The 24,576-nt window shown below is 31.4% G+C and overlaps 7 protein-coding genes across 7 annotated transcripts; 4 read left to right on the top strand and 3 right to left on the bottom strand.

Moving 5' to 3' along the window:
* Nucleotides 1–192: 192 nt before the first annotated feature.
* Tsp_07516 (f-actin-capping protein subunit beta) lies at nucleotides 193–1,023 on the bottom strand. The gene is made up of 2 exons (XM_003381763.1): nucleotides 915–1,023; nucleotides 193–770 (listed from the first exon to the last, which is right to left on the bottom strand). The coding sequence occupies exons 1-2, from the start codon at nucleotides 1,021–1,023 to the stop codon at nucleotides 193–195; spliced, it is 687 nt and encodes a 228-aa protein (XP_003381811.1).
* A 311-nt stretch (nucleotides 1,024–1,334) lies between these two features.
* Nucleotides 1,335–1,954, top strand: Tsp_07517 (conserved hypothetical protein). The gene is made up of 2 exons (XM_003381762.1): nucleotides 1,335–1,430; nucleotides 1,748–1,954. Exons 1-2 carry the CDS (start codon nucleotides 1,335–1,337, stop codon nucleotides 1,952–1,954), a joined length of 303 nt encoding a protein of 100 aa, XP_003381810.1.
* A 1,019-nt stretch (nucleotides 1,955–2,973) lies between these two features.
* On the top strand, nucleotides 2,974–7,158 carry Tsp_07518 (zinc finger protein). Its single transcript, XM_003381761.1, has 17 exons — nucleotides 2,974–3,164; nucleotides 3,370–3,462; nucleotides 3,650–3,830; nucleotides 3,877–3,940; nucleotides 4,361–4,422; nucleotides 4,503–4,688; nucleotides 4,742–4,829; nucleotides 4,926–5,046; nucleotides 5,100–5,160; nucleotides 5,312–5,460; nucleotides 5,655–5,820; nucleotides 5,922–6,063; nucleotides 6,128–6,216; nucleotides 6,485–6,583; nucleotides 6,706–6,820; nucleotides 6,916–7,013; nucleotides 7,087–7,158. Exons 1-17 carry the CDS (start codon nucleotides 2,974–2,976, stop codon nucleotides 7,156–7,158), a joined length of 1,977 nt encoding a protein of 658 aa, XP_003381809.1.
* Nucleotides 7,159–10,236: 3,078 nt separating this feature from the next.
* On the bottom strand, nucleotides 10,237–10,923 carry Tsp_07519 (hypothetical protein). The gene is made up of 2 exons (XM_003381760.1): nucleotides 10,463–10,923; nucleotides 10,237–10,423 (listed from the first exon to the last, which is right to left on the bottom strand). Exons 1-2 carry the CDS (start codon nucleotides 10,921–10,923, stop codon nucleotides 10,237–10,239), a joined length of 648 nt encoding a protein of 215 aa, XP_003381808.1.
* A 3,306-nt stretch (nucleotides 10,924–14,229) lies between these two features.
* Nucleotides 14,230–15,930, bottom strand: Tsp_07520 (hypothetical protein). Its single transcript, XM_003381759.1, has 2 exons — nucleotides 15,795–15,930; nucleotides 14,230–15,032 (listed from the first exon to the last, which is right to left on the bottom strand). The coding sequence occupies exons 1-2, from the start codon at nucleotides 15,928–15,930 to the stop codon at nucleotides 14,230–14,232; spliced, it is 939 nt and encodes a 312-aa protein (XP_003381807.1).
* Nucleotides 15,931–15,957: 27 nt separating this feature from the next.
* On the top strand, nucleotides 15,958–17,773 carry Tsp_07521 (hypothetical protein). Its single transcript, XM_003381758.1, has 6 exons — nucleotides 15,958–15,986; nucleotides 16,520–16,569; nucleotides 16,706–16,745; nucleotides 17,188–17,241; nucleotides 17,272–17,440; nucleotides 17,672–17,773. The coding sequence occupies exons 1-6, from the start codon at nucleotides 15,958–15,960 to the stop codon at nucleotides 17,771–17,773; spliced, it is 444 nt and encodes a 147-aa protein (XP_003381806.1).
* A 1,650-nt stretch (nucleotides 17,774–19,423) lies between these two features.
* Tsp_07522 (hypothetical protein) lies at nucleotides 19,424–20,397 on the top strand. The gene is made up of 4 exons (XM_003381757.1): nucleotides 19,424–19,476; nucleotides 19,688–19,735; nucleotides 20,011–20,074; nucleotides 20,230–20,397. The coding sequence occupies exons 1-4, from the start codon at nucleotides 19,424–19,426 to the stop codon at nucleotides 20,395–20,397; spliced, it is 333 nt and encodes a 110-aa protein (XP_003381805.1).
* Nucleotides 20,398–24,576: the final 4,179 nt, after the last annotated feature.

The raw sequence follows: 24,576 nt of genomic DNA, 5'->3' as shown, positions 1-24,576 counted from the left end.
TAACGTGGTCCAATTCTGTTCGCAATCAAGTAATCAATATTCGCTTTTTTCAGTTTCCAAGAATATAAAAAATTCAACTGAATATTGAATGAAAAGCATAAATTTCGAGAGAGAGATTACTCACAAAAGCATAACGTTGAACAGGAAAAGAGAAGTAAAAAAGGAAAAACAGTGAAAAAACAGCATTTAAAATTATTCCTTTTTAAATGAATCTTGTCTGCAATGAATTGCGCGGGCAAGCTCTTGCTGTAGTTGAGCTTGTTCGTCGCGTTCTTGTTTCGTTTCCATTGATCTCAAACAGCTAATGATATCATACGTTTTGCCAAAATAAATAGTGTTCAAAGAGCCACGCATTTTATTTTCCATTTCCTCAATCATTTTCCCCATATTTATTACATGAGAATACGAATCAATTAATGGCGCATCACTTTCCGACTGACGAGTTAGAGAACCACTGAGATCTATTTTCGGCCTACCTGATGATTCGGTAAGAAGCCACAACATAATCGTCGAGGTTAGCTTGTAGTGGGCAGATCGCCCACTTGACTTTTCTTGAACTTCAATAATATGAATTGAATCCCAAGAACCATTGGCCATTTTCTTTGCATCACCGTCTTTTTTAATCAAAATAGCACAGGCAAAACTGTGCTCCAAGTCCCATGCGTAAACTGAACTAACACCGCTATCAAAATACATGTCTTTGTACTGTTCAATTGCATGATTCGCATCAATTTCAATTTTACGCAAACGATCTATTGGAACACTGCCATCTTCAAAAGCCGGAAAGTACTGATTCGACCACGGACTACGATATGAGTCACCATCACGATTGTAATCAGAGAGAAGAAACTGCTTGCCGCAAGTAGAATCTGTAGCCACCTTCAGCGGCTGATCAACGTTGGACAACAGTTCACCGCACATATCTGGAACGAGCTCAATCAAACAACCAAGAAAGCCCTCGCATTTTTGTGGCGGCAAACGGCGCATCAAATCTAACGCAAAATCCAGTCGATTTTGAGTCATTTTCCAGCCGAAGAAATTCTAGAAATAACGAAACTTCATTACTTTTTTATATAAAACGTAATAATTTTCAGTTATAACAAACAATTTTAAATATTCATACCTAACGTTTCAAAGTTCAAATGTGATCACAAAGAAATGGCTCATCAATCACCATAATCTAAAGAAAATAAAGTTAAAGTAATACAAATTACTGTAGCACAACTCTTCTTATGCTGATTTATCGGTAATTCTGCTTTGAGTAAAAATTAAAATACTTTCAAAATTAATTATTATATTAATAATGCTAAATTTAAAAAATGTTCAATAAATTTATGAATTTGGCCCAAAGGGGTCCCACTTTTCACCGCGTTTTCTTATTTGCCGTTGATCGCGCTATTTTATTGGATCGTCATGTCGTTGTCTTATTGGTTTTTCTTTTCTATTCTTTCGGTTTTTTCGTTGATTCAAATCTTTCACTTCTGATTAGATGTAATATTTTTTTATTTCATTGGTTCAAATATTCCATTCAGGATTACGTAACTTTATTAGTAGTGACGTAATATTAATAATGAAAATATTTATTATTCCAAAATTTTATTGAATAAAGAGGTATCACCGAGCGATTTCAAAATCACAAATTATTGTTTCTGGATTAAGATTGACTTTGAGAACTGCCGCTTTGTTCAATAAAGCTTGAAAAATAAACCAGTATGTTCCAATATTTTTACCCGTACATGAACAGTAGACTGCTGGCACCAGCTTACCCGCCACAAAGGCATTGTTGATACCATTGTGGTACAACCTTAAAAGTACCATCCATGCCCCAGGTTCGCATGGCTGCCAGCAGTCTAATGCTGAAACCCGTCGCAAATACCAGTATAGGTTTCGATTCACTTCAAACAAATTGTTAATGGCAAGGAACACATTCAATATGGTCAGCACATACTTTTGAACACCCCCCCCCACATTTCCTCCGTTTACCGGTATATTTTAATTTGTATACCCTGCTTTCATACACAAGGGGCATACCGCCGCCACAGTTTGTCACAAGAGGATCTAGTTCAACTCACCACGGCGGTCAACTCTGCCACGTGGTCAACTCGCTACGTGGTCAACTCATCGTGATTATTTGTGTCTGTGGCATAGCTTAAAATCGTAGGTTCACTAGCTGAGCATCTTTCTACTGCATTATTTATATCATTATATATTACTGCATTATATATTTCTTCATTCAGGGGCGTTGATACGTGTAATTTATGAAAGAGGGGGGACGGATATAGTACCCAGAAGATTTATCATGCACATGTATTATAATACATGACAGTCTGACGAGGAACAAAATAATGCCGTTTTTCATTTAAACAAAACTGGAATCTCAATCGCATGATATCAAAAACATGCAAATTATAATTTTAATTGCATTTCAAACGAACGACACGTTTCGATTCCATTTGAAACTGGACTTGTCTATTATGCGGTCAATATCAATGGAAGAATCAGAATGAATGTACATTAGTGCAAGTCTTTTCAGTCGTTCTTCTATCATGGCAGTCCGGAAAATGTTTTGTAGATAATTCAGTGCAGGAAAGCTTCGTTTTGCGTTGGCTGAAGCAATTGGGAGAATGATGAAAATCTGTAGGTAAAAATTTGTAGTAGTACAGACAAGTTTGGGTAATAAGCTTTTGGGCACAATGCTAAGGCATAAATAAATAAATCTTATTACGAGTTTTGTTTGTTTGACTTTGAAAAATTTATCTGACGGATCAGGCTAACCACGCGGCGAGTTGATCCCTTCCGGTCACAAGATGTAGCTCAGAGATATCAGCCATGACGAAAGCAACGAACAGAACAAAGAAATAAAATTTTCTTCTAGCGAAGCAAATGAACAGCGAAGGAAAGAACAAGGAGACAATGAATAAGCATGCTTATCTGTTGCCATCAGCCAAAGCCGGGTGGTCAGGAATTTTTACAATGCTACGGACGCTTTGTCAAATAAAGTCATTTTCTGACCCAGGCAGTGAACCCTTGCTAGTGCGCAATTACTGTGCACGCAGAACAATAGGAACAAAGGCTTGGGCGGCAAATAAAATACAAATTTATCCTTTATGCCTGCCGACGAGGATAATTAGCAATGATTATATCATATACAGGGCTTATACAGGGTTAGAGCAAAGGCGGATAATGCACATCTGTCATTGAAAAAACCTAAACAGGATTTTAATGAACCGTTTTTTTTGTTCATACTGGGTAGCTCGATATCGTATATGTTCTGCTGGAGTATGATCACTGCTAATTATTCTAAGCATAAAGGTTAATAATTGTAAGCAACGGCAGGAATAAAGCATAAATTTTTTCACCTGCTTAGAGAACACAAACGAAGGCTAAACAACAAAATGGCCAACAGGCAAAATCTATCATTGACCAACAGAATGGACCAATCATAAATCGTTTCGAGTCTATGTATTCACTCAAGCTGTAGTTTTTATTTATTCACAATAAATATTGCACAGATAATTATTTACTTTAAATATATGTGCTGAATACTGAGCGAAGTTAGCAAATCATTGTTCGAGTAAAATTTTTGTATTAAATAACTTGATTATCAAATACTTTTTTGTATATGTTGTTATTTGTAAACTTTATCCAGAAGTACTGAATTAACTGAGAATGGCGAAAAAGCGCACGTCAAATCGAAATCGCTCTTTGAATACAGATCGGTGAGATTTTTGGTTTTAGTTTGTTTCCCTAAAACAGTGTTGCATTGTTTTACATGTTCATACATTCAGGAAATGCGATCAATTGAACTCCACTGTGGTAAAATAGTGAATGTATATATTTTATATAATTTGTTTAAAATTTTGTTTCAAATACCAGGCGAACACTAACCTCAGAGGCAGTGAACAGAAAGGCCGTGCTAATTTATCAATGGCGCAACGTGGTAAGTCAGTTAAACTTGTGCATCAGTTTTAAATGATTTTTCTTTTCTTTTAACTGAAAGATGCTTTTAATTGTAGAAAATGTTTAATGTTTTTGATCTGCTCTTTACTATTTCTTGAATTGAAATTAACCATAGCTTATTCCAATGACTTATTGAATTGTTTAGAAAGCTGTTGTAGATTTTTGCTTTACAACAGATCTACTGTTTAATTTCTTTTTTCTGTTGTTCTTATTTCTATGTTATTTACTGTTTAGCATCTTTACACTTGTTTGCATGTTTTTATATATTTAAATAATAATTAGAATAATCACTTACACATGAATCAAACTGTATAACATCACTGTGGCTTCAGTAACCCTGAAGTCAGATGTAAAAGAGCCTTCTTGTTGAACTTGTCACACTTACATGAGATTGTTTCAGCTAAAAAATCACGTAAGCAGTACGCTTGCGATTTGTGCAAAATCACATGCGACGGCAAGGATGTAAGTGATTTGTGGGTGTGAACTGTTTATTTTTGATCGATCTTGGTGATTTCATCGATTACTGCGTTAATTGTATTTAGACATTTAACTTTCATATATCTGGACAGCGTCATAAGAAACGTGTTCTTCAATTGGCACGGGTACAGCGGAACTGTTCGACCTCTGTGACAAGCAGTACTCCTTTATATTACTGTGAAATATGCCAAATTTCATGCACCAGCTCATTAGCTTTAATGATGCACTTCAAAGGTGGTAAACACAACAAGGTGATTATGTTATTTTTCAAATATTTTGTCATATCAAATTTTCTCATTGTAAGGTTTTGCGTTATTACAAGCGGAAGAAACAATTTTCGTATTCACATATTCAATCGAATGATAGCAGCAAAAACAACACACGAAGCAAGCGTTTTTCTTTTTATTTTTGTTTAAAATTTTCAAACGTTATGGATGCTTGATTAAAAATTAAATTCAAAAAATTATTTTAAATGTTTTTATTATCAGATGCATCGACGTTGGCAGAGAGTGCAAATAGAACACTGAATACGGATGCTGTGACTGAAAGTTGTACAATGGCAACGCACTTTGATAAGCCAGTAAAATTGGAAACTGACACTCAAATACAGTAATTGACGAATTATTATCAATTATGAAATTGTTAAAAATTTTGCATTTCAGTGAACTGAAACCTTATTTCCAATCAGATGCTTCAAAAGTCGATGATGGTCTACCATTTATTGTGAGTTCATCTTTTGCGTTTTTGTAAAAATATTTTTAATAATTTATTGTTAGTATTTATGATATGTTGGTCGAATTGAAAAAAAATCTTATTTTAAGATTTTTAAATTGATGAAGTGATTTTTTTGTATTTTTGAATTTGAATATTGCAGAAGGTGGAGCATGCTGAAAGATGGCTTAATTCAACACTACAGTCGTTGGCTATTTCACCTGAAGTGAAAGCAGCATTGCAAGAACTGGTCGATCATGTCATGCAAAAAATTGCCCTTGTCATCGAAACGTTTTGTAAGAATACTGATCGGTGAGTTGAATTTTATTATTCTATTATTGCAGTTTATTATAATTTAGCTTTTTTTACTCTTCTGTTTTTGATGTGACACTTTGATTTGAGAATGATGTCAAATGCATAATTGAACTTTCGATTTATGTTATAATACTTTTTAATGTTGGTTAATTTATTTTTGAAATCAATATAATATGTGCTTGTGTCTTTAGCATATTTGAAAATGGTACAGGAATGTTGTATAATGGCATGATTCTTCCGATTGGAAATTTTGCCAAAAATATGCTGCAAGCTGGAGAAATGGAAGCTAATTTGGTGGTATTTCTTCCTAAAAATCCGACGCTGGAATTTTTGGGAGAAACAACGAAACATATTGTTGTATGTTAAAACCTTTATTTACTTTTTGACCATTAACCATTTATATATTGTATGATTTGTTTAAATATTAGATTTTTTTAATTTTAATTTTATAATTTTAGAAGTCTTTGGATTCTACTACAGCAAAATTAAACAGTATGGACGATACATTGTTCATAGAGCAGCGGCGCAACGGTGTGTGTGTCAGAGTTAAAATTTATTTTTTGAATTTACTGCTTTTGGAAGAGTCTCCACAAGAGAAAGGTGTACTTTTTGAAATCTTTTTGATTAATATTTCTTATGAATATTTATTTTATATTTTTTGAAGAAAATATATCAATAATGGTAGAGAAAAGAGATCATTTACGAAAGGCAAGGGATACTTGGCGAGAAGTGCTGCGATATATTTGGTTTCAAGTAGGTCTTATAAACTTTAATTATAAATTCTTATACGTACATTGTCACAAAAGTAATAAATTATTTAAAAAATCATCAGAATAATTAAAATGTAGCATTTTAAAAATAATTTTCATAAATTACAACAGGCGTTGACTTTAAAATGTTGTAGTAGCTGATTAAAAAAGTAAGAGATTAGTGTATATTCAATTCGTAGAATTTACTATAAAGAAGTTTCAATAAATAAAATTTTTATGTTTCTTACGCTGAATCCGTTTTCACATTGCAGAATACTTGCTTGGCTAAACAACAGTTGATTGATGCACTTTTAGTCGTGCGTCGCATATTTGCGGCAAAAAATTTGGAATACAACGAGAACATGTCATTTGTATGTATATCAATCAACATTTGGAATTTTAATTCGTTTGTTTGCGAATATGTTTTGTTTTATTGTTTTTTAGCATGTTGATTAAGAAAATTTAGTATTTATTAAAATGTTTTGCATTTCAGATGATTGAAGTGTTGGGAAATAGAGCGTACGACTCTTTTGCAGGTGAAGAAGTTACCCCATATTGCTGTTTCTTGCGAATTTTGCAGTTTATAGCAATGGGATGGCTTATGCAAGGTAAACTACTGTTTTACTCAATTTTATTTCATATTTAAAAACTAAAAATAATTAGGCCAATGTTTACAAGTTTTCAATTGTAAAACTTTTTTTAGTGGATTCAGTTATTTTTGATCCAGTTGCGACGCCACCCTTTGATCTCAGAGAATGTTTTACAATTCACTTTCGGCTGATTATCACTCAACATATGCAGGTAAGCTTTTTTCTCGGCGCATATTAATTTTTTTTCTTTTTTTGTATTAAAAGAAAATTGTAAATTTTATCAGGAATGCTGCAATATGCTCTTAACTGGTAAATTTCATGGTTTATTAGGTGAAAACCCGAACACGCATTTGTAAGGTATTGATTTTAGTGATTTTTATCAACCATATTAAATGATGATACTTTTTGAAGGTGCTTTTAACTTCCACGAGGAAATCGTGTGAAGTACAGTATTAATGTTGTTCAACAATTTATGAAATTTTCGGTTTTGCTTCTTAAATTTCAAGAAAAAAGTATGCTGTTTGCAATTGAGCATTATGTTATTATGCAAAGAATAGAATCTTTCCAAAAAATTTTATCATGTTATGTGAAGTTGACATTTTTTTATATCGAATATATTATGAAAATGGTGCTACTTTTATTTTATTGTGATTTATGTTTTGTGCAAGAAATTTCCTCCTCAAAAAGTATTCATGTAAAAATTGAAAGAAGAAAGTAAATTTGGAAGCAGCGATGCTTTAGCCTGATGGCGCAGCTGGCACCTCTGAACAATATCAACAGACATATAACAGCATTTTACAAAGCTAATTTTGAAAATATTGTTCAAAGGCAATTCCCTACACTGGCGATCTGGTAGTGTCTTCAGCCGTATATTTTACATTATTCAATTTTTGCTATTTTGCATAAAGTCATACTATCAGTTTCTGGGTGTTTTGATTAGTGCAAGCAGGCATCCCGGGCAAATTTGTTTTTCATATGAAGATATTTTCGTTTTATAGAATTGTTCTTATTATTTATTATTAGTTCAAATGGCCAAAGTAAGATCTTTATTCTGCCCTGCAAAAAGAAACAGCATAACAGCTTCGCCGATATTATTTAAATGTTTCTAACATTCTCATGGGTAACACCATTAGCTTAACAATTGCGCATGATCAATCAACGCATTGTTTCTAACTTGTCACTTTCGCAACTATTATTCAATGGCAGAAAAGTTGAAAATTTCACATCAAAAGTAACAAACGGTCGGCCTGTTGCTTCTTGACAGATGCTTGTTTGCACATTTGAAGTAATAAATAACTGTTTTACATGTTACTTACTTGGTTTAATGTACGTGAACGTTGAGAGAACGAGAAAAATCTTCTGACCGAATTTTTCTTGCAAAAGTCATATTCAGCAAAATCAGAGTAAACTTTTCACTTTAAATTCACAAGAAAAAAAATCTAATTTCACTAAAAAAAGACAAGCATTTACGGAGCAATATCGACGTTGTTGAGTAGCATCTTGCAGTATGTGCAGAAATGGCAAAGTATATTTATTTTTCAAATTAAATTAAAAAAAATTCAGAAATATTTTCAAGTCTTGAGTCTTGGTTGTTTGTTAAATTGCTCAGCTCAAAGCAATCAGCTTGTTTCTAAAATATTCTAAAAATATCTCTATCACTAGACTAACAACTTTGATTACTGCATTTTATAGGCATTGAAACCCACGTTTATTTACTTGCTGCTATGTTAATATCGTGTTTGTTGAGAAATCTTTTCTCTATACCTGCTCATCAAAGTTTAAACTCTCTACGATCAAAATATTGTTTACTACAACCAAACAATGGTGACGCAATGTAAGCTGAGACCCTTGTTCTTCTTGACGGTGGACAATGAAATGGCAGTAAAACGGTCAAAGGGTCAGCGTCTATGCGGTATACCTTTCACAACCTCGGGGATCAGTTACTGACAACTTGTCAAAACTGAATGTTACTGACAGCGCGGCTGTTCCAATCATACAGATTAAACGATTGCACAACCAACCCATATTTTAATTGGATTTTTCCTCGGAAATTTGAGCCATCAGACGCGGAATGAGGTCAACCAACATGTATAAATAAGAGTGAGGAGGGAAGAGGGAAGAGAAGCAAGAAAGTTAGCTTTGCAAACGTTTCCAACCGCTATTCAGGTATTGTATTATTCCCCGTTCTTGATTCAACTGATTAAAATTGAATTAAACTGAATAAAACAACATTCATTGTTTTGGATCGTTATAAATAAAAACATACAGTCCACCTACAAAAGGGATTTTCAAGTTTGAAAAAGATTTCTTATGATGTTTGTGATTATTTGAATTTTGCACACATAATTGATTGTGTGTGAAGTCAAATAATATTATTTTATTTACTTGTACAATAAGGGCAGTTAAAAATGAAATTATTATACAAATAACGTTGTGATCCAATGGATCCTTGTGGTTACTATTCTATTCTTGCTATTATTAGCGTTAAATTACTTTATAATTGCAAAAGTTTACAGTAATAAGTTTTTTATCTGCACAAATTTTGCATTAGCATATGGCGCATTTCATTAACATTGCTTTTAGAATTTTTTGCTTGAACTGTTTCTCAAAGTGCATGATAAAATATCTATCTAGTAAAAAACTCACTAAAAATGTTTATTTTTCTTTGGAATTGCAAGAATAGTCATTATATACATGCATATATATATATATATATATATATGTGTGTGTGTGTGAATGTGTTTCTGCAACAGGTGACCTAAAATCTGCAAAAATTTTCTCTTTTTCTAAACATCAGTATTTGTTCTGTAATTTGTTATTGTTGCTTTACGGGCGTGAGATTGGACGGTATTGGTGTAATTCTGGTGAACCTAGCATTCTGTATGCATTGTCAGAATAGTAAAACATTGTTCTGGAGCAGGTTATGAATCAAAGGGGAATGACAATCGTGCAAAATTTTACCATGTGAAATGCCATACGACTTTATGCCATTTAGATCATAGACGACTTATAAATTATAAGCAATATAAGCAACAAAATTATTGCTCTGCTTTAATTGTTGAAATGTATAATATCTTCTACTCTGTGGAATATGACATTGTTTGTAGTGTATGTGCATTGGATTATGTTTGATATTAATAAAACAATATAATCATCTGACGAAATGTTCATTTATCGAACTTTGCATGTGAACGCGAGCAGTGTGATTACACAGTCACAAACAGGCAGTCACAATCAATTTGACTTCAAATTAAGAAAAGATACATAGTCCACTTACCACTAATGAAGATCAAGTTGCGTGCCTGCAGTGCCTGCGTGACATATTCATTTATTTAGATTAAATAAAATTCAGAGTATGCAAAATTTATTTTTCTATTCAAATATATAAAGATATTTATTTACACTTGTCACGTTTTCACATAGTTTAAGTAACATTACAATTTAGCAGCAGCAACAGTGGGAAAATCCTTTGAAGAGGCTGGGGCAACAGAAACTTTACGGACATAATGAGAAAGCGAATTGTACAATCTGTTTAGCGATTCTTTAAAGTAATAATAAGTTCTGTTTAAGTCATCAGTCACAGAAATAACAAGATTTGTATAAATAACTGTGTTTCCAGCACTGAAATAAGGGTAAATACACAAAATGACAATTACTAACGAATCTGTGGAATAATGTACATTTTTAACAAAAGTACAGATTGCTAAAACGCACGAATACAATACATGAGCAATAGTGATTATTTTCAATCTTTGTAGAATTGCTTTTTGTCGGATAAATTGTATTTCTCGAATGCCACGTAAGCTAGAAAATTTGCTGCGAATTATTAGTACAGTTGAAATGTCCAATAAAAATGACAGGACGCCTAAAAGTAACATTATATAAAAGTTCGATGAAACTACTACAGGAGGTAAAACATCAAAGTAAAAACATGGGGCTGATATTTTGCGATCACCAAAGCCGCAACATATAGTCTGAAATGCAGATATTCCACATAAGCAAATGTTCAGCAGAGAGATACCACACGTAAGAATTATGGACTTTAATAAAACTTTTGTTGTGTTGCATTTAACAAAGTACACATTTCGCAGTTGAATAACCGCTATGCAAAGTGTAAGCATTGCTGCTTGCCTTGACGTAGCAATTGCTATTAGATACTGCGGTTTGGAAAGAATGCAGATTCGTGGTGTTGTAAAGTTTGCCTCATTCTTATTCAATGGATAAAAATGGAAAATTCCAATAAAGCATAAACTTATTGCATTAACACAGTTGGTTGCCACCAGACCTAGAACAAGTAATGCAAATTTTTTAATAAGAAATCATTTCTATAAATAATCTTTTTTATAAATTGATGAAATATCATATTGCAACAATGGGCAATGTCGTTTAATGCATAAAAGGTGTGTGCACTTTGTGATGATTTTACTTTATTTTCCTAAATTTGAGTTATACATCTCCTTTTATACTCTTTCCATTTCTGATTTCTGATATGGTCAACTTTTGATAAGTAACAATCAATGTAAACAACAAAATTATTGCTCTGCTTTAATTGTTGAAATGTGCAAAAATGTTCTATGTTCAGTATGGGGACAAATTTTTGGCAGTGTGTAGCAACACTGAGTTTATTTTTTAAACTGAATTTTGTCAGTGAAGCAAATATAGTGTAATAACGTAATAAAAATGAGATTAGGTTATGCCAGCAACTAAACTTTATCATTATTTATATTTTTTCATTTATGAGCATTGAAAAACATTATTTCAACACATTACAACAGCAACATTTTGAATGACATATCCTGCTAAAAAAGATTAATTTTTAGTACTGCATTGCCATTGAAATTATCTGAATTTTTACTGAGGGGATTTTTCACAATGATTATATTCATAAGTTATTCTGAAATCCAATTCAGAAATTGAATATAGATTTTAAATAGCGCAGTAAAAGTAATTCATTGAATAATAGAAAGAGTTTTTAAAATTATTTTTAAAATAAAAATTAATGTGCGCTGTTATAATCATGATATTTACCCACGACCAAAATATAAATGGCGTTTGTCTTCTTTTTGCTGAGTATAAACCGAAGCATAATTAATGATACTAAAGCTGATATTGTACCGTTACATATTAAAAGTACAGAAATTATATTTATGTAGTCTGCATTCATTTTGCGGAACAATAAAAGTTGAAAATATGGGAGTTTTGCTTGCGACAGACAGAAGTTTTGGTGACAGAGTTTTGCTTGCGTGACTCTACACTGCATGAAATGGTAGCACATTAATATTATCACCGTTGAAATGAAATATCGATTTAAAAAATGTTTATCTGCAAACTTTAAACAAAAGATTTTAAGATTGATGCCATTATTATGCTTTACACGCTAATGAAAAATCTTGTGCACCATAAAGTATATTCTTGTAAACGTTTATTATTATAAAGGAAATTCATGCTAATAAGAATGATATTAATAAATCATTTCATAAATCATAAATTCAAAACGACTGTTTTGTTGATCTTCAAGAAAGTTGAATTTTTGATATGCGCTGACAAAATTTCAAATTTATTATTGATTTCATAAATTAAAATTCGAAATTCCTTCTGTTGTCGTAACAAAGTGGTTTGCAATTAAGACGAATTATTTTAATCATCATTCAAAACATTTCTTGAATGGCGTGAATCATGAATGAGTGCATGATTCAAAGGGTACTCCAATGGATCGTTGTAGTTACTATTCTATTCTTGCAGTGCATTTTGCTACACAGACTGCAAGGATTGGTGAAAGAAGAAATTTTATGATGAATCACAGAACTGGATAAGATAAGCTACATGAGATAGCAACTTCTGCTTCAGCGTCTCAGAAACCACATGGCGCTTTTCCAATAGCAGTTATTCAGTTCACTAAATTTCACTGATGTTGAATTCACGAAATTATTGTAGCACTTAGGGGAGATTTGGCGGAAACTTTATCTCCAAATTCGGCAATGCCGCCAGCGTTTGCACCGACGCAGATGTTGATAACCATGTAAACGATGCAAATTAAAGATAATGAAAAGATTAAAATTACAATTTCAGTATTCAACATTACAAGAGAAGAAAATTTTATTCTGCATTAATTTTTGTCGTATTTCACAACTGCTTCACTTTTAACGGTTTGCCTTCTCGAATTGTGTATAGGTGAAAATTGATTAGCGCAAAAAAACAAACGCAAAAAAGATTAAATATTTTAAAATAAAATTTTAATATATATTACTGTTACAAACTGAAAACTGACATCATCAAATCATATTCAGCGTTGATAAAAGCTGCTGAAAATATAAATGTTGAAAAAAGTGTCATATCATTTGGTGACTTATCATTTTTGAATCTTGAAACTGTTCTTCTATAGTGGAGCAATCAATGCACATCCGGTAGGCGTTTCGTCGACGTATAACCAAATTTATGATGACAGCATACAGGCCAGTGTTATGCTTTTTCGTATGCATGTTGCTAAATATAATTTAAGCTTTTAAATTCAACAGTTTTCTGCTTTATGAAATTCATTTCTCTGAAAACTGAAGTTAATAATTCCTCAGTGATGCTCGTAACTTTGGCTTGACTGAGCCCCATATTTATAATGAGGCGATATGCATATTTCCAGTTGGGCAAATATTAATGCAAAATACAGTCATCAAATACTCCTGAGCAAGTAAGTAAAATGTATTTCAATTAATGCGCAAGCCTCATTTTGTTCACTGCCTCATTGTAATGATACCGGTGAAATAAACGCTAATTATTTCAAAACCATACATTGCTCAGAATAAAGACAATGGTAAATGACTTTAAATTCCATTCAGCTACTGACAGCCTGCATTTCTGCACAACCAACTGAATTGTGTGAAGCTATTGCAAAAAATATGGCGGTGATGCTCAACTGAAAAATGGCGTGCGAGTTTAGTAGTGATTACGCCAACTGAACTCTGCCTACTTTTGCATTTGAACCTCATTGGTAGTCAGTTAAACTTGCTGTTTGAGCTTCTATTTGTTAAATATTGTTGTTGGTCAGTTATCTGACTTCAAATGAATTATTGAAATCATAATTTTTCAAAATTTTTATGGTTTGGAAAATTTTGAAATTTTGAAAATCGCCAGAATTCATCAGATTTCCACACATCAGATTTTGTTTTGACATTGTTATTCTCCAAGGGAAATCTTGCATTTGCATGAAAATTGTTTTTCTACTCATAATTAAAACAATAATAATATATTTATTATGACCTAGTGAAATAAACGTTCAAAAAAAAGACAAATTTTTCTTATGATAGCCATATATTTCAAAATAGTTTTGAAAAATATTTTTTATTAAAAACTTGTTCTTATTTTTATTCTTAAAATTTTATATTTTTGAATTTTGTAGTAGCTTTTTCTTTTTATTTTCGTTAGTTGTGACAATATCAGCTTTGGGCAACAGAAACTTTATGAGCACAATGAAAAAGTGAATTGCACCCGCTATTAAGCACTTTTCTTAAGTTATGACAAAGTTCTTTGAATTTATCCATTACAGGAATAACAATATCTGCGTAGACAATTGAGTTTCCAGTTTTGAGAAAGGGAAAAAAACACCAAAGGTAATACACGGTATGCGTAGGAAATGACAGAATGTCAGTGTAAACACAGAGCACAAAAATGCTTGAATACAGTAACTGAGCAGAAACAATGTTTTTGAATCTGCGCAGAATTGCTTTTTGTCTGATGTACTGTATTTCTCGAATGGCATGAGAGCTGGAAAGTTTACTACGAATTATTAGTACAGCTAAAATGTACAATAACATTGATACGCTGTTTAAAAGCAATATTATAATACTGTCCCATAAAATTGCAGCATGAGGAAACACTTCAAAGTACAAACACATGGTTGATATTCTGCGTATACCAAGATTGACATTTATATTGTAAAATGTAAAACCCCCAAAAATGCACGTGATCAACAGAAAAATAACATACGCAAGGCACTTTGATAAAAGCTTTCTTCTTTCCCATTTCATGAAACATGCATTTTGCAGCTGAATGACTCCTATGGCACATGTAATCATTGGTGATTGCTTTGAAGATATAACAAAGATCAGATAATGCGGTTTGAAAAGAATGCAGCATCGTGGTGTTGTGAAGTTTGACCCATGCTGATCGAACAGAACAGAATTGAAAATTCCAATAAGGCAAATGCTTATTGCATTAACACAGTTGGTTGCCACCAGAGCTAGAACAATTAATACAAAGATTTTTAATAAAAAATATTGTTTTTATGAATAATCTTTCATACAAATTGAAGAAATATCATATTGCAACAATAAGCAGTGTCGTTTAATGCATAAAATGTCATAAACAAAAATACGTAAATTAAGTGGTATGCATTTTGCGATAATTTCACTATATTTTTCTAAATTTAAGTTTTGCAAATACTTTCATACTCCAGCATAAACGCTTTTTATATCATAGACGACATATGATATAAGCAACAAAATTATTGCTCTGCTTTAATTGTTGAAATGCATAATAATGTTCGTTGTCCAGTTTGAGACAAATTTTTCGCAGTCTGTAACAATATAAAGTTTATTTTTTAAACGGATTTTTTTTAGTGAAGTAATTTTATTGTAATAAGAAAGTGGAAAAAAGGTTTACTTTTGTCAGCTGCTGTTACATCTGATTATGTAAACCAAATGCTTATTATCAGTCACCATTCATGTGCGTTAAAAATCATTTTTTCAACACCTCATAAATATCAACATTACTATTAGCATATGCTATCAAAGAATACAATTGTTAGATCTTCATCACTGTTGAAATTATTTGCATTTTTACATGACGGTTTTATACATAATTTATTCTGAAATTCAATATACATGTTTAATACAAAGTTTGAACAGCACTATAAAAGTAATTCATTAATTTTTGGAAAAATTTCTTACATTTTTAAAATAAAAATTATTATGCATCATAATAATTTGTAAATAATGCATACCCACGACCAGAATAAAAATGATGCCTTTTTTCTTCTTGCACAGTAAAAAGTAAAGCAGAATCAATTCTCCTATAGCTGATATTGCACCGCTGCATATCAAAAAGATAAAAATTATGTGATAGTTGTTATTTCCCATTTTGCTTTAAAAATAAAGAATAAAATTATGGGAGCTGGTGACAGAGCTTTATTTGCGTGACTTTGCAGCGCATAAAATTATTAATTAATTATTATTTACGTTAAAATTCTAATTATAAAATATCCAAGTAAATGAAAAATTAATTCTTCTAAAGTTCGTCAGAAAATATTTTCATTGTTGCTTTCCAATTTTCATTATTAAACTAATAAAATGAATGATTTTACCTGTCTGTTAGATGTTTAAATTCAAAATAAACTCTTCAACTCAAAATTGGTTATTTATAGTTGATAATAATCGAAAGTTTTGCTAATGAACATTGAATAAAATACAACCAAAAGAATTACTTTTCGCATGCGACCATCACTGATTATAAATTAAATGATTTTCATTCAATAAATGCAAATTACAAAAGCATTTTCTATCACAGCATTGCGATGCCTTAAATTTCAAATTTATATTATTGTATTGCCTTTGATATTATTAACAAGGATAATTTTTTCTTTTCTTTTTTTTTATTTTTGCATCAGATGCATCATAGTTGTGCATTCCACAAAAGTAAAGGGATATGATTATTTTGATGAAATTTCAGGAATGAGCTGACTACTTTGGACTATGCAATTAGAAAAGGCAAGAAAGCAGGTGACATTTGAGATATGAAGTGACAGTTTCATCACAAGTGCAGAGCAAGATTTGAAAAAATTTTCTAAATTTCCAATATCTTAAAACATGTTCTGTATAATATTACACTTTTTCATAATTCTTTTTATAATTTGAGAAATGTCACCTGGTGACTGTAAGATGCTTTACAACAAGACGTAAATTTCTCATCAAATTTTTATTTTCAGTTATTAAAATGGAAATTTTTTTGTGAACTTTGTGATGATAATTTACTCAGGTTTTTCTGAAAATGACGATATTAAGCAAAAAGTATGAAGTTTCGCTTTTTCTAAGCAAAAATTTCATTGAAGTATTCTACATAAATTTTGATTTGACTGAAAAACGTAAAAAAACTGTTTTAAATTTTCAAAGGTAATATTATTTTGTTTTGCATTCAGTTGTTGGGAAAGACAACAATTGTAAATGTACAAATGTTCAATTGGTAAACAAAAGAACAGCTATATCATCTGCTGTAGTTAAAAACCTGCAACTTTTTAGTTATTAAAAAGTTGAGATAATTTATCACGTGCAGTTCTGGAGCTAAATATGATATTAATACAAAGAAATAAAAAACAAATATCAGTTTGTCTAAGGTTGCAGTTATTCCGTTAAAGCGATGAGTGGCCAATGTCAACAGAGAATTAATAGCTTGGAGTTAATTTATAATAAATCTTAGTTATACAGAGTTTACTTTTCAATGTTTGAATATCAGTTTACTGCAGAATATTCATCGTCAACACGCTTTGCAATCTCAATATATGCATTACAGTTGAATTCAAAGTTTAACCAACCAAAGAAGAGCCAACCCTGTTTATTACAATCAGCCCTGTACTGTTATGCTCAACAAAATATAGTATGTTGGAAAATAGTTATGTTGAACTTGAAAATCTAACTTTGTAAGTGGGCTGTATTGATTTTTTTTCAACCATATATATTATTCGAGCGGGTATCGATCAACAAAGCAGAATGTTTAAATTTATTTTGCAATTGACGGAGAGTAATAGTTCGAGCGTTCTCAGATTTGCAGAATTTCTGCTCATATTTATAGCTGGGGATTTGATCCATTTTGAGTATGATGAATCAGACCTACCGGATCAGCCCAATTGATTACCATCAGTTTTGGCAGTTGTCCATCCATGCGTCTGGTGTTGGCGCCAGTCGACGCGTTATTGCCAGCTCATCATGATGTGGGGATCACAGCTGACAATTATAGCTGTGGCATCTATATGACACGGACACTGACCTTTTAACCGATTGACAGTTGTTCCATTGTTCAGAATTTGCAAGAAATATCAGCTTCAAATTACATTAGGTCAGCGTTGCTTTGTAACGATATTATTTGTACCAAGGGGAGTTTAGAAGATTAGATTGAATGGTATTTAGATAAGATTTCTCAAAAAAAGTAAAATATTTATTAACAGTTTAAAATATTGTAGCTGGTAACATAAGCTGCTGTTAAGTTTTCAAAAAAATTAAAATTGAATATTCTCATGAAAAAAAAGTTCGTAAAATAATGTAAAATAATTAATTTTAATGAAAATTTCAAATTATTAAAAGCTACATGTGAAAATAATGCAAACTGTAATAGAAACATTTTGATCAATGGAACCTCTGATATTACAGTCATTTGCAATTAACAATTAGTAGCTAATGAAATACTAAAAATTATGAGCTAATGCAATTCCGACATTTGGATGCCAATAAAAATCCTTAGCATGGGATCGAATCATGCTGAAACGTATTTAAGCCAATAAACGATTAAAACCAATGAAAATCTCAAACCAATAAAAGACGCGTAAGAAACACTGTCTTTTATTGAAATTCTCCTTGATTTCTAACAAAATTTTTTTAATGTATCAAAAAGAAATTTGTTCAGCATAAATAATGGCCAAGTTTTAAAACATTTACATTTTGAAATAAGATATCGTAACTATGAAAAACATTTCATAAATTTGGGACGTAACATTTTATACAGTAACAGAATACAGTATGAGTCCGCCAGTTATGAATTGATTACTTTGTTGCACAGGTCGCTAATTGCTATCACTATAATCATTGGAATCAATATACGCAATTCAATTGAAGTAAAGTATGTTATTTTATCGAATCTTTTGTCTACCCCCATATCAGTAGTACTCTTCAGTATTACATGTAAATTTAAATTTAAAATTAGAGTATTCGTTATTCGTAATGAAAAGAATATCATAAGTTAATTATTTTTCCTAAACTTACTATTTATCTTTCGTTTGATTTTGTATTGGTTTTATTTGATCAAATGTTGTATCAGTAATAAGCATAGTTTTTGGGTTTTATTTGATAATTTGACAGTATTTTTGAATTCTTAAAAAATTGAAAATACTGCTGTCATGGAAAGTTTTAGTAGGTGAACTGCAGGGTCTGTATGATAGATGTTTGTTTTATGGCCTGCTTTTAATTAGGAGAGTTCTGTTAATCTTCATGTTGCAGAGTAATTTTGAAAATACTTTATGTGATCATTTGCTAATTGTAAACAAGTTTTGTTAATTTATTTATATTTGTATATTGTAGACAATTTATATGTTATTATTAAGTGATGATGTTTTGTAATCGTCATTTCAACATTTGAAAACTGCCTGCCATCATCATTGTAAAATGTACACAAATTTCACTGTGTTAAGCATACAGTTCAATCCTTACAGAAAACTGTAATTATTTGTATATGCGTGACTGTTTTCAGTTGTTTTAAAATTGTCATGATAACAAAAGCGAATTGTTTATAGAGTTTCAAGTGTAGCTTAATTTGAAAAGTTTAATAGTCGGTTTGATTGTCGTTTAGAAACAATTTTCAATTATTAAAATGCAAATATTTGCTCATATTTCTACCTGTTCACGCTGCCATGCATCGGTTGGGTTACAAAACAATGAATTACTGTGTGAACTTGTAGATCAATAAATATCGTAAATCCAATTGTCCTTATTTTATGTTTGGATATGATTTGTTGTAGATTTTGGTTACTTTTCGTCGAGCAACTTTTAAATACTTTTTTTTTGAAGCTCATTTATTATTTTTAAGTATCATTTATAATATGTGTTATGTAAATTAATTGATTTGTTGCTTTAGTTCATCCAAAAACATTCGCTATGGTCAGTGGAACATTGATGATAATCAGTAAGTTACTTTTTATTCATTATTGTTGCTATCAGACAATAATGCAATTAATTAAGACTTTGCAATTTAAAATTGATTCTAATAATATGTCTTATTGTGCAATCTGTTCATTCAGTTACTTTGTTTGTTTGTTTTTTAATATTGAATGTGATGTTAATTAATTTTGATTTGTTCAAACAAATTGATAATAATTAGAACAAGTATCAGTGATTCCTTTTTTTCCCTTATTATTAAAGTTTGTATTAGATTTCTGTTGGTGTTTGGTTTATTTTTAGAACAGTTGATAAAATTGATTTTGCTCAGCTTTTCAATTGTATGCATAATAGATGCATGTCACAGGTTGTTGATGTCAAAAAAAAGAAAGTTTATTTCTTTGAATGTTCTTCTCTACGGTGTAGCAGTGTTTTGCGTGTTTATTTTGTAATTTGCAAAAGAGAAAATGCCCATTTGCACAAATTTTCCATTTCAATTGTTATTTCAACGAGCATATACAGGCGATTGTTGCAGTGAAGTTTTCGTTCGATCGTTTATCAGGATTATCATCATCATCAGCAGCAGCAACAGCAGCATCTGCGTATATTATAGCTGTTGGGGAAAAATTTTTTTATGCTTCTCTCCAAGCTGCGTTTGGTACCTCAAATTTACGCGATCCAGTTGAATAAAACAGCTGTCTTCTAGTGGTTGGCAGTTGGACTCTTTTTCCTAAGTTCGCTTGATCACTACGCTTTTTGGCGTATATGCTTTTCATTTTATTATTATTGACTTTTTGATTTTGATTTTATTGGCCTTTGAACACTCTTAGGAAGTTTTGAATTGCGACAAATTTCGCGTTGCTTGCTTACCACCACCACCACTGCCACCGTTTGGCACCATAGAAATATATTTTTATTCATGCATTTCAAGAAGCAACATTTGATCCGAGAAATATTTTGATTTGATCACTTTTCCCATGAAATAAATAGGTCATCATCAAATTACAAATATCACTTTTGTTTCGGTCATATTCTTATTAATGTAAGTTCATTTTTCATTTATCCTTGTCATGTGTTATTTTAGGATCATGTATACAAATGGGATGTTTTTTGTAATATTCTATGCTCTTAGTGACGAATGTAATTTGGGGTCAAGCAAGAATGTAATTTAACTTTCAAAAGAAATTTATTTATTTGGTTCATATTAATTTTCTCCTTTTTTTGTGTTGGATTTTGAATTTGTTTATTGAATATAAGTATTATGGATACAAATTTTCTTCAACGTTTTGTGTGATTTGGCTAGAAAATGTTCTATAAGAAAAGTTTGCAAATGTTGCATGGCATTTTTGGATGGGAAAAATGTGCAGAAAAATTGTTGCGATATCAACTAGTTCACTTTTTTATTCATCGTGCAAATGCAACTTTATATTTTTTGGTTAAACCAAAAGATGCAAGATATTTCATTGCAATTGTGTGTGTGTGTGTGTGTGTGTGTGTGTGTGCGTGTGTGTGTGTGTATTTGTGAAAATGTACAAATTGGCGACATTTGCATTCATTTGCACCTTTCAGCTTTCTCACAAGGAATGGGAAACGTAAATGAGCAGCTGTCGAGCCGTTGGTGTCGAACTTTTTTTATACAGAAATTTCATTTTCGTCACATTTTTCTTCAATTTATCCAGTTTATCTGATATCTGTTTAATATTTAAAAATAATACCACACATTGTAGGTTATTATTTTGATAAAAAAAGGGTTGCTGATATTTTTTGGGTACTTATTAATGTCATTATTGTTAAAATTTGTTTTCTTCTGCAGTTTGTTGTGAAAAATGTTGACATTTTCTTGATTTTCATCATTTTAAGAAAAGCAAATCACTTGTTGCATGTGCATTTGCATCTTGAACTGTTGTTATGGGAAAACAATCGGTCAGCCCTGTGATTGATTGTGATTCACTCAGTTTTAAAATGAGGCTTTTTATTTTTTTTTGTAAATTATATTTTTTAAATGCATGTATTATTTTGATGCCTGGTTTGAGGCCGGAAGGCGAAATATGTTCAACTTCAGAATTGTTGCATTTGGATGAATAATGAGAGAAAGTGCAGTGTGTTTGTGTGTGTGTGTGTGACTCTTTTCAACATTGCAACTCCGATTAGCAGATTTGATTAATTGTTAAAATGCGTGAAAATACAACTTTTTCTCATATTTCGTAAGCATTATACCGTACATATGTACGATGCATGATCAGCTGTTTTTTCTACTATTATTAATTTTGACCATATGTATTGCTGTTTTTGAGAATGTTGTGTAATTTTGAACCGACAGTTTGTTTAATTTTTGGTTTTCAACAGTTGGAAAGTGAAAATTGAAGTGTATTGTTACGAAATGAGCATTGTGGTGCTAATGATATGACTTGAGGAATTTTTTTTAAAAAAAGAAGCAATTGTTCATTCATAATATATATATGTACTGTAAAGAATATAAAAAAAAATTAAGTACAAAATATTTAATGATTGTTTTGGTTTTTTTTTGTTCTTGTGCAAACAGTGTTGAAGAGATAACAACGACCGTTGTTGTTATTGTTGTGAGAAGAATGGCATTAAGTTTGAACCGGTTTTGGTACATCAACGGGCTCGCCGCTTGTGTCTACGTGGAGGAACTTCTTTTTATGCATTCAGTTTGTCGATCTTGGCCATTTCCACTTATCTTTTCAACGCCTCATTAGAGCTGATCGAAGTTGGTTTGTGTAATGTAATTTTGTTGTTGTCGTTGTTTTGTTGCTTACCCATTTTGAATGATAATTTTTATTAATATTATTTTCAATTGAGAAGAATAATGGATTTTTTTTAATTTTCTGACAAATTGCTTTTAATTTTGAAGACCAGAAATCGTGGTTATTATCAATATATATATATTTATTTATTTATTTATAACGCGTTTCTATTGAACACTAAACTGGAACAGGCGCGCGCTGATCAGGAAAATGCGGACACGCCTAGATTGGCGTTTTCTGAAATATTTCTTGCAATTCTTCTTCCACAGATAACAAATATGATTAATAATTGAAACGGTTTATTGTTGCATGTTTTAGTGTCAATTTAAATATTGTACTTGCTGCTGCTTTAAAACAATACTTTAATATTGTTTTTGAATGTATTTGAAGTACATATTTTCAACAAGCTCGTAATTCCAATAATTCTGGGTATATTTATGTGTTGCTTAAATTGAATATTTGAAGAAATTTAATTTTCCGAAAAAAAAAGAATAATAATGCTAACTAACAATTATGATCAGCAGCAGTAGTAGTTAAGTAGTAGAATGAAGTGAAATGTTTCACTTGACATTTATTATTCATTGAGAATTTGTTTGTGGGAAAAGTTGAAATATTGACCCATTCATACTTCTTTTAATTTTCAAATTGTTGCACTTTAATTACCAGAATGGGCATTTGAAATGTTGAACAAAAAATTGTGTACGTTGTTATTTTTAAAAACAATTGTATTTGATTGGATGGCAATTGTTTGGCGTATAAATTAATCAATAAGTGGTTGAATTTTTGAAAGTGATTTGAAATTATTTTTTTTTGCTGTTTTGAGAATTGAATTTATAATTTCTGGAAGGTATTTGATTGTTGAATTGTATCTCAATACTTGAAGAAATGTCTCATCTTAAAATTCTTGGCAAATGATGAATGTTGCACTTGAAATTTGCTGATTGTCGTTTTTGATAAATGAATTCAACGCCAAGCTATATCTGTATTCCATTTTTATTCAACAGCTGCCGCTTCAAGCAACGCATAAAATAAGAAGAAGCACATTTGTTCAATTTAAAATTAGTTGACAATAAAAATTGCACATAATCAAAAAAAGAAAGAAAAACAAGCGAGATTATTATGTGGATGGGTTGAGGTTGGATTGTAAAATTGTTTTCGAAACGTTTTAAAAATTTATGCCAATTGATTTTGGCGTGAAATTGAGATTTATTTGTGACATATGTAGTGAATAATGTTAAGAGGATTTTTGTTTTCTCTGCTGTTTCATGTGTGTGTGTGTGTGTGGGAAATTTGAAAATTTATATACTTTTGAAAAGAGCTGAGCTGTGTGTTGTGGAAACAAATTTTGGTTAGTTGCTTGCTATGCACATCGGTCAGGTGGAATCTTTGCGTTGTTTGTATCGAGATTTTTTAAAAATTATTAGTTTAAAAAAAAATAAAATTTTTTTCCACCTCTCTTAATTCGAGATGCATTTCAACAGTTGTGTCAACTGGGTATTATAATATTGCCAGAATTCTCAAATAATGTTCTTCACACATATATATAATCGTTAGTGTAATTTCTCGTCTGCCGAATTTTATTGTCTTGTCTTGCAAAATCAATCAGTCAGTCCTACATGTCCACATGTAGATGATGCAAAGGCTGTTTGTAATAAACGAAGCATTTGTTCTGTTGCTTGGTTGCGGGTAGACAGATGGACAGAGACAATTGTGCATTTGTAAAAATCCCAAAAAGAAGCGGCGCAGATTTTTTGCTGATTTCTTTTCCAGATGGGTATTTTTAACATATGCTTCGTTGTGAAAGACATATTTATTGGAGAAATTTTTTTTAAACCGAAGTTGAATTTCTAAATGTTGTATATATATATATATGTATATATTTTGCAGACGCCATCATGCGGAGTAATGAAAATCAGTCCTAAACCGAACGGGTGTCAAGAAGTACCGGCGAACGTGAGCAACTTTTGTTCTGTAAACGCGCAGCATTCACAGACACCTAGTGGTGGATTTTCCATCAGAACCGCAGTTGGAGGACTTGGTGTAGGAATTGGAAGAATTGAAGGAAGAGGAGGAGGTGGCGGTAGCGGTGGTGGTGGTGGTG

Source organism: Trichinella spiralis, assembly GCF_000181795.1.
Source record: "Trichinella spiralis strain ISS 195 chromosome Unknown Scfld1, whole genome shotgun sequence".
NCBI lineage: Eukaryota > Metazoa > Nematoda > Enoplea > Trichinellida > Trichinellidae > Trichinella > Trichinella spiralis.
Note: the sequence above shows the minus strand (reverse complement) of the source record. Positions and strands in the feature narration are given on the sequence as shown.

Coding starts and splice junctions, on each gene's coding strand:
- Tsp_07519 (XM_003381760.1), bottom strand. CDS start 10,923: ATGCTTACACTTTGCATAGCGGTTATTCAACTGCGAAATGTGTACTTT. Junction 10,424..10,462: donor GTACATTATTCCACAGATTC/GTTAGTAATTGT, acceptor CCCTTATTTCAG/TGCTGGAAACACAGTTATTT.
- Tsp_07522 (XM_003381757.1), top strand. CDS start 19,424: ATGCAAATATTTGCTCATATTTCTACCTGTTCACGCTGCCATGCATCG. Junction 19,477..19,687: donor CGCTGCCATGCATCGGTTGG/GTTACAAAACAA, acceptor TTGTTGCTTTAG/TTCATCCAAAAACATTCGCT. Junction 19,736..20,010: donor TGGAACATTGATGATAATCA/GTAAGTTACTTT, acceptor GTTTATTTTTAG/AACAGTTGATAAAATTGATT.
- Tsp_07518 (XM_003381761.1), top strand. CDS start 2,974: ATGCTACGGACGCTTTGTCAAATAAAGTCATTTTCTGACCCAGGCAGT. Junction 5,461..5,654: donor TTTTGTAAGAATACTGATCG/GTGAGTTGAATT, acceptor TTGTGTCTTTAG/CATATTTGAAAATGGTACAG. Junction 6,064..6,127: donor AGAGTCTCCACAAGAGAAAG/GTGTACTTTTTG, acceptor TATTTTTTGAAG/AAAATATATCAATAATGGTA.
- Tsp_07520 (XM_003381759.1), bottom strand. CDS start 15,930: ATGGGAAATAACAACTATCACATAATTTTTATCTTTTTGATATGCAGC. Junction 15,033..15,794: donor CATTTTTATTCTGGTCGTGG/GTATGCATTATT, acceptor TAATTGTTCTAG/CTCTGGTGGCAACCAACTGT.
- Tsp_07516 (XM_003381763.1), bottom strand. CDS start 1,023: ATGACTCAAAATCGACTGGATTTTGCGTTAGATTTGATGCGCCGTTTG. Junction 771..914: donor GCTCGTTCCAGATATGTGCG/GTGAACTGTTGT, acceptor CGGCTTTTGAAG/ATGGCAGTGTTCCAATAGAT.
- Tsp_07521 (XM_003381758.1), top strand. CDS start 15,958: ATGGGAGCTGGTGACAGAGCTTTATTTGC. Junction 15,987..16,519: donor GGTGACAGAGCTTTATTTGC/GTGACTTTGCAG, acceptor ATGAAATTTCAG/GAATGAGCTGACTACTTTGG. Junction 16,746..17,187: donor AAGATGCTTTACAACAAGAC/GTAAATTTCTCA, acceptor CTAAGGTTGCAG/TTATTCCGTTAAAGCGATGA.
- Tsp_07517 (XM_003381762.1), top strand. CDS start 1,335: ATGAATTTGGCCCAAAGGGGTCCCACTTTTCACCGCGTTTTCTTATTT. Junction 1,431..1,747: donor GTCATGTCGTTGTCTTATTG/GTTTTTCTTTTC, acceptor CATGAACAGTAG/ACTGCTGGCACCAGCTTACC.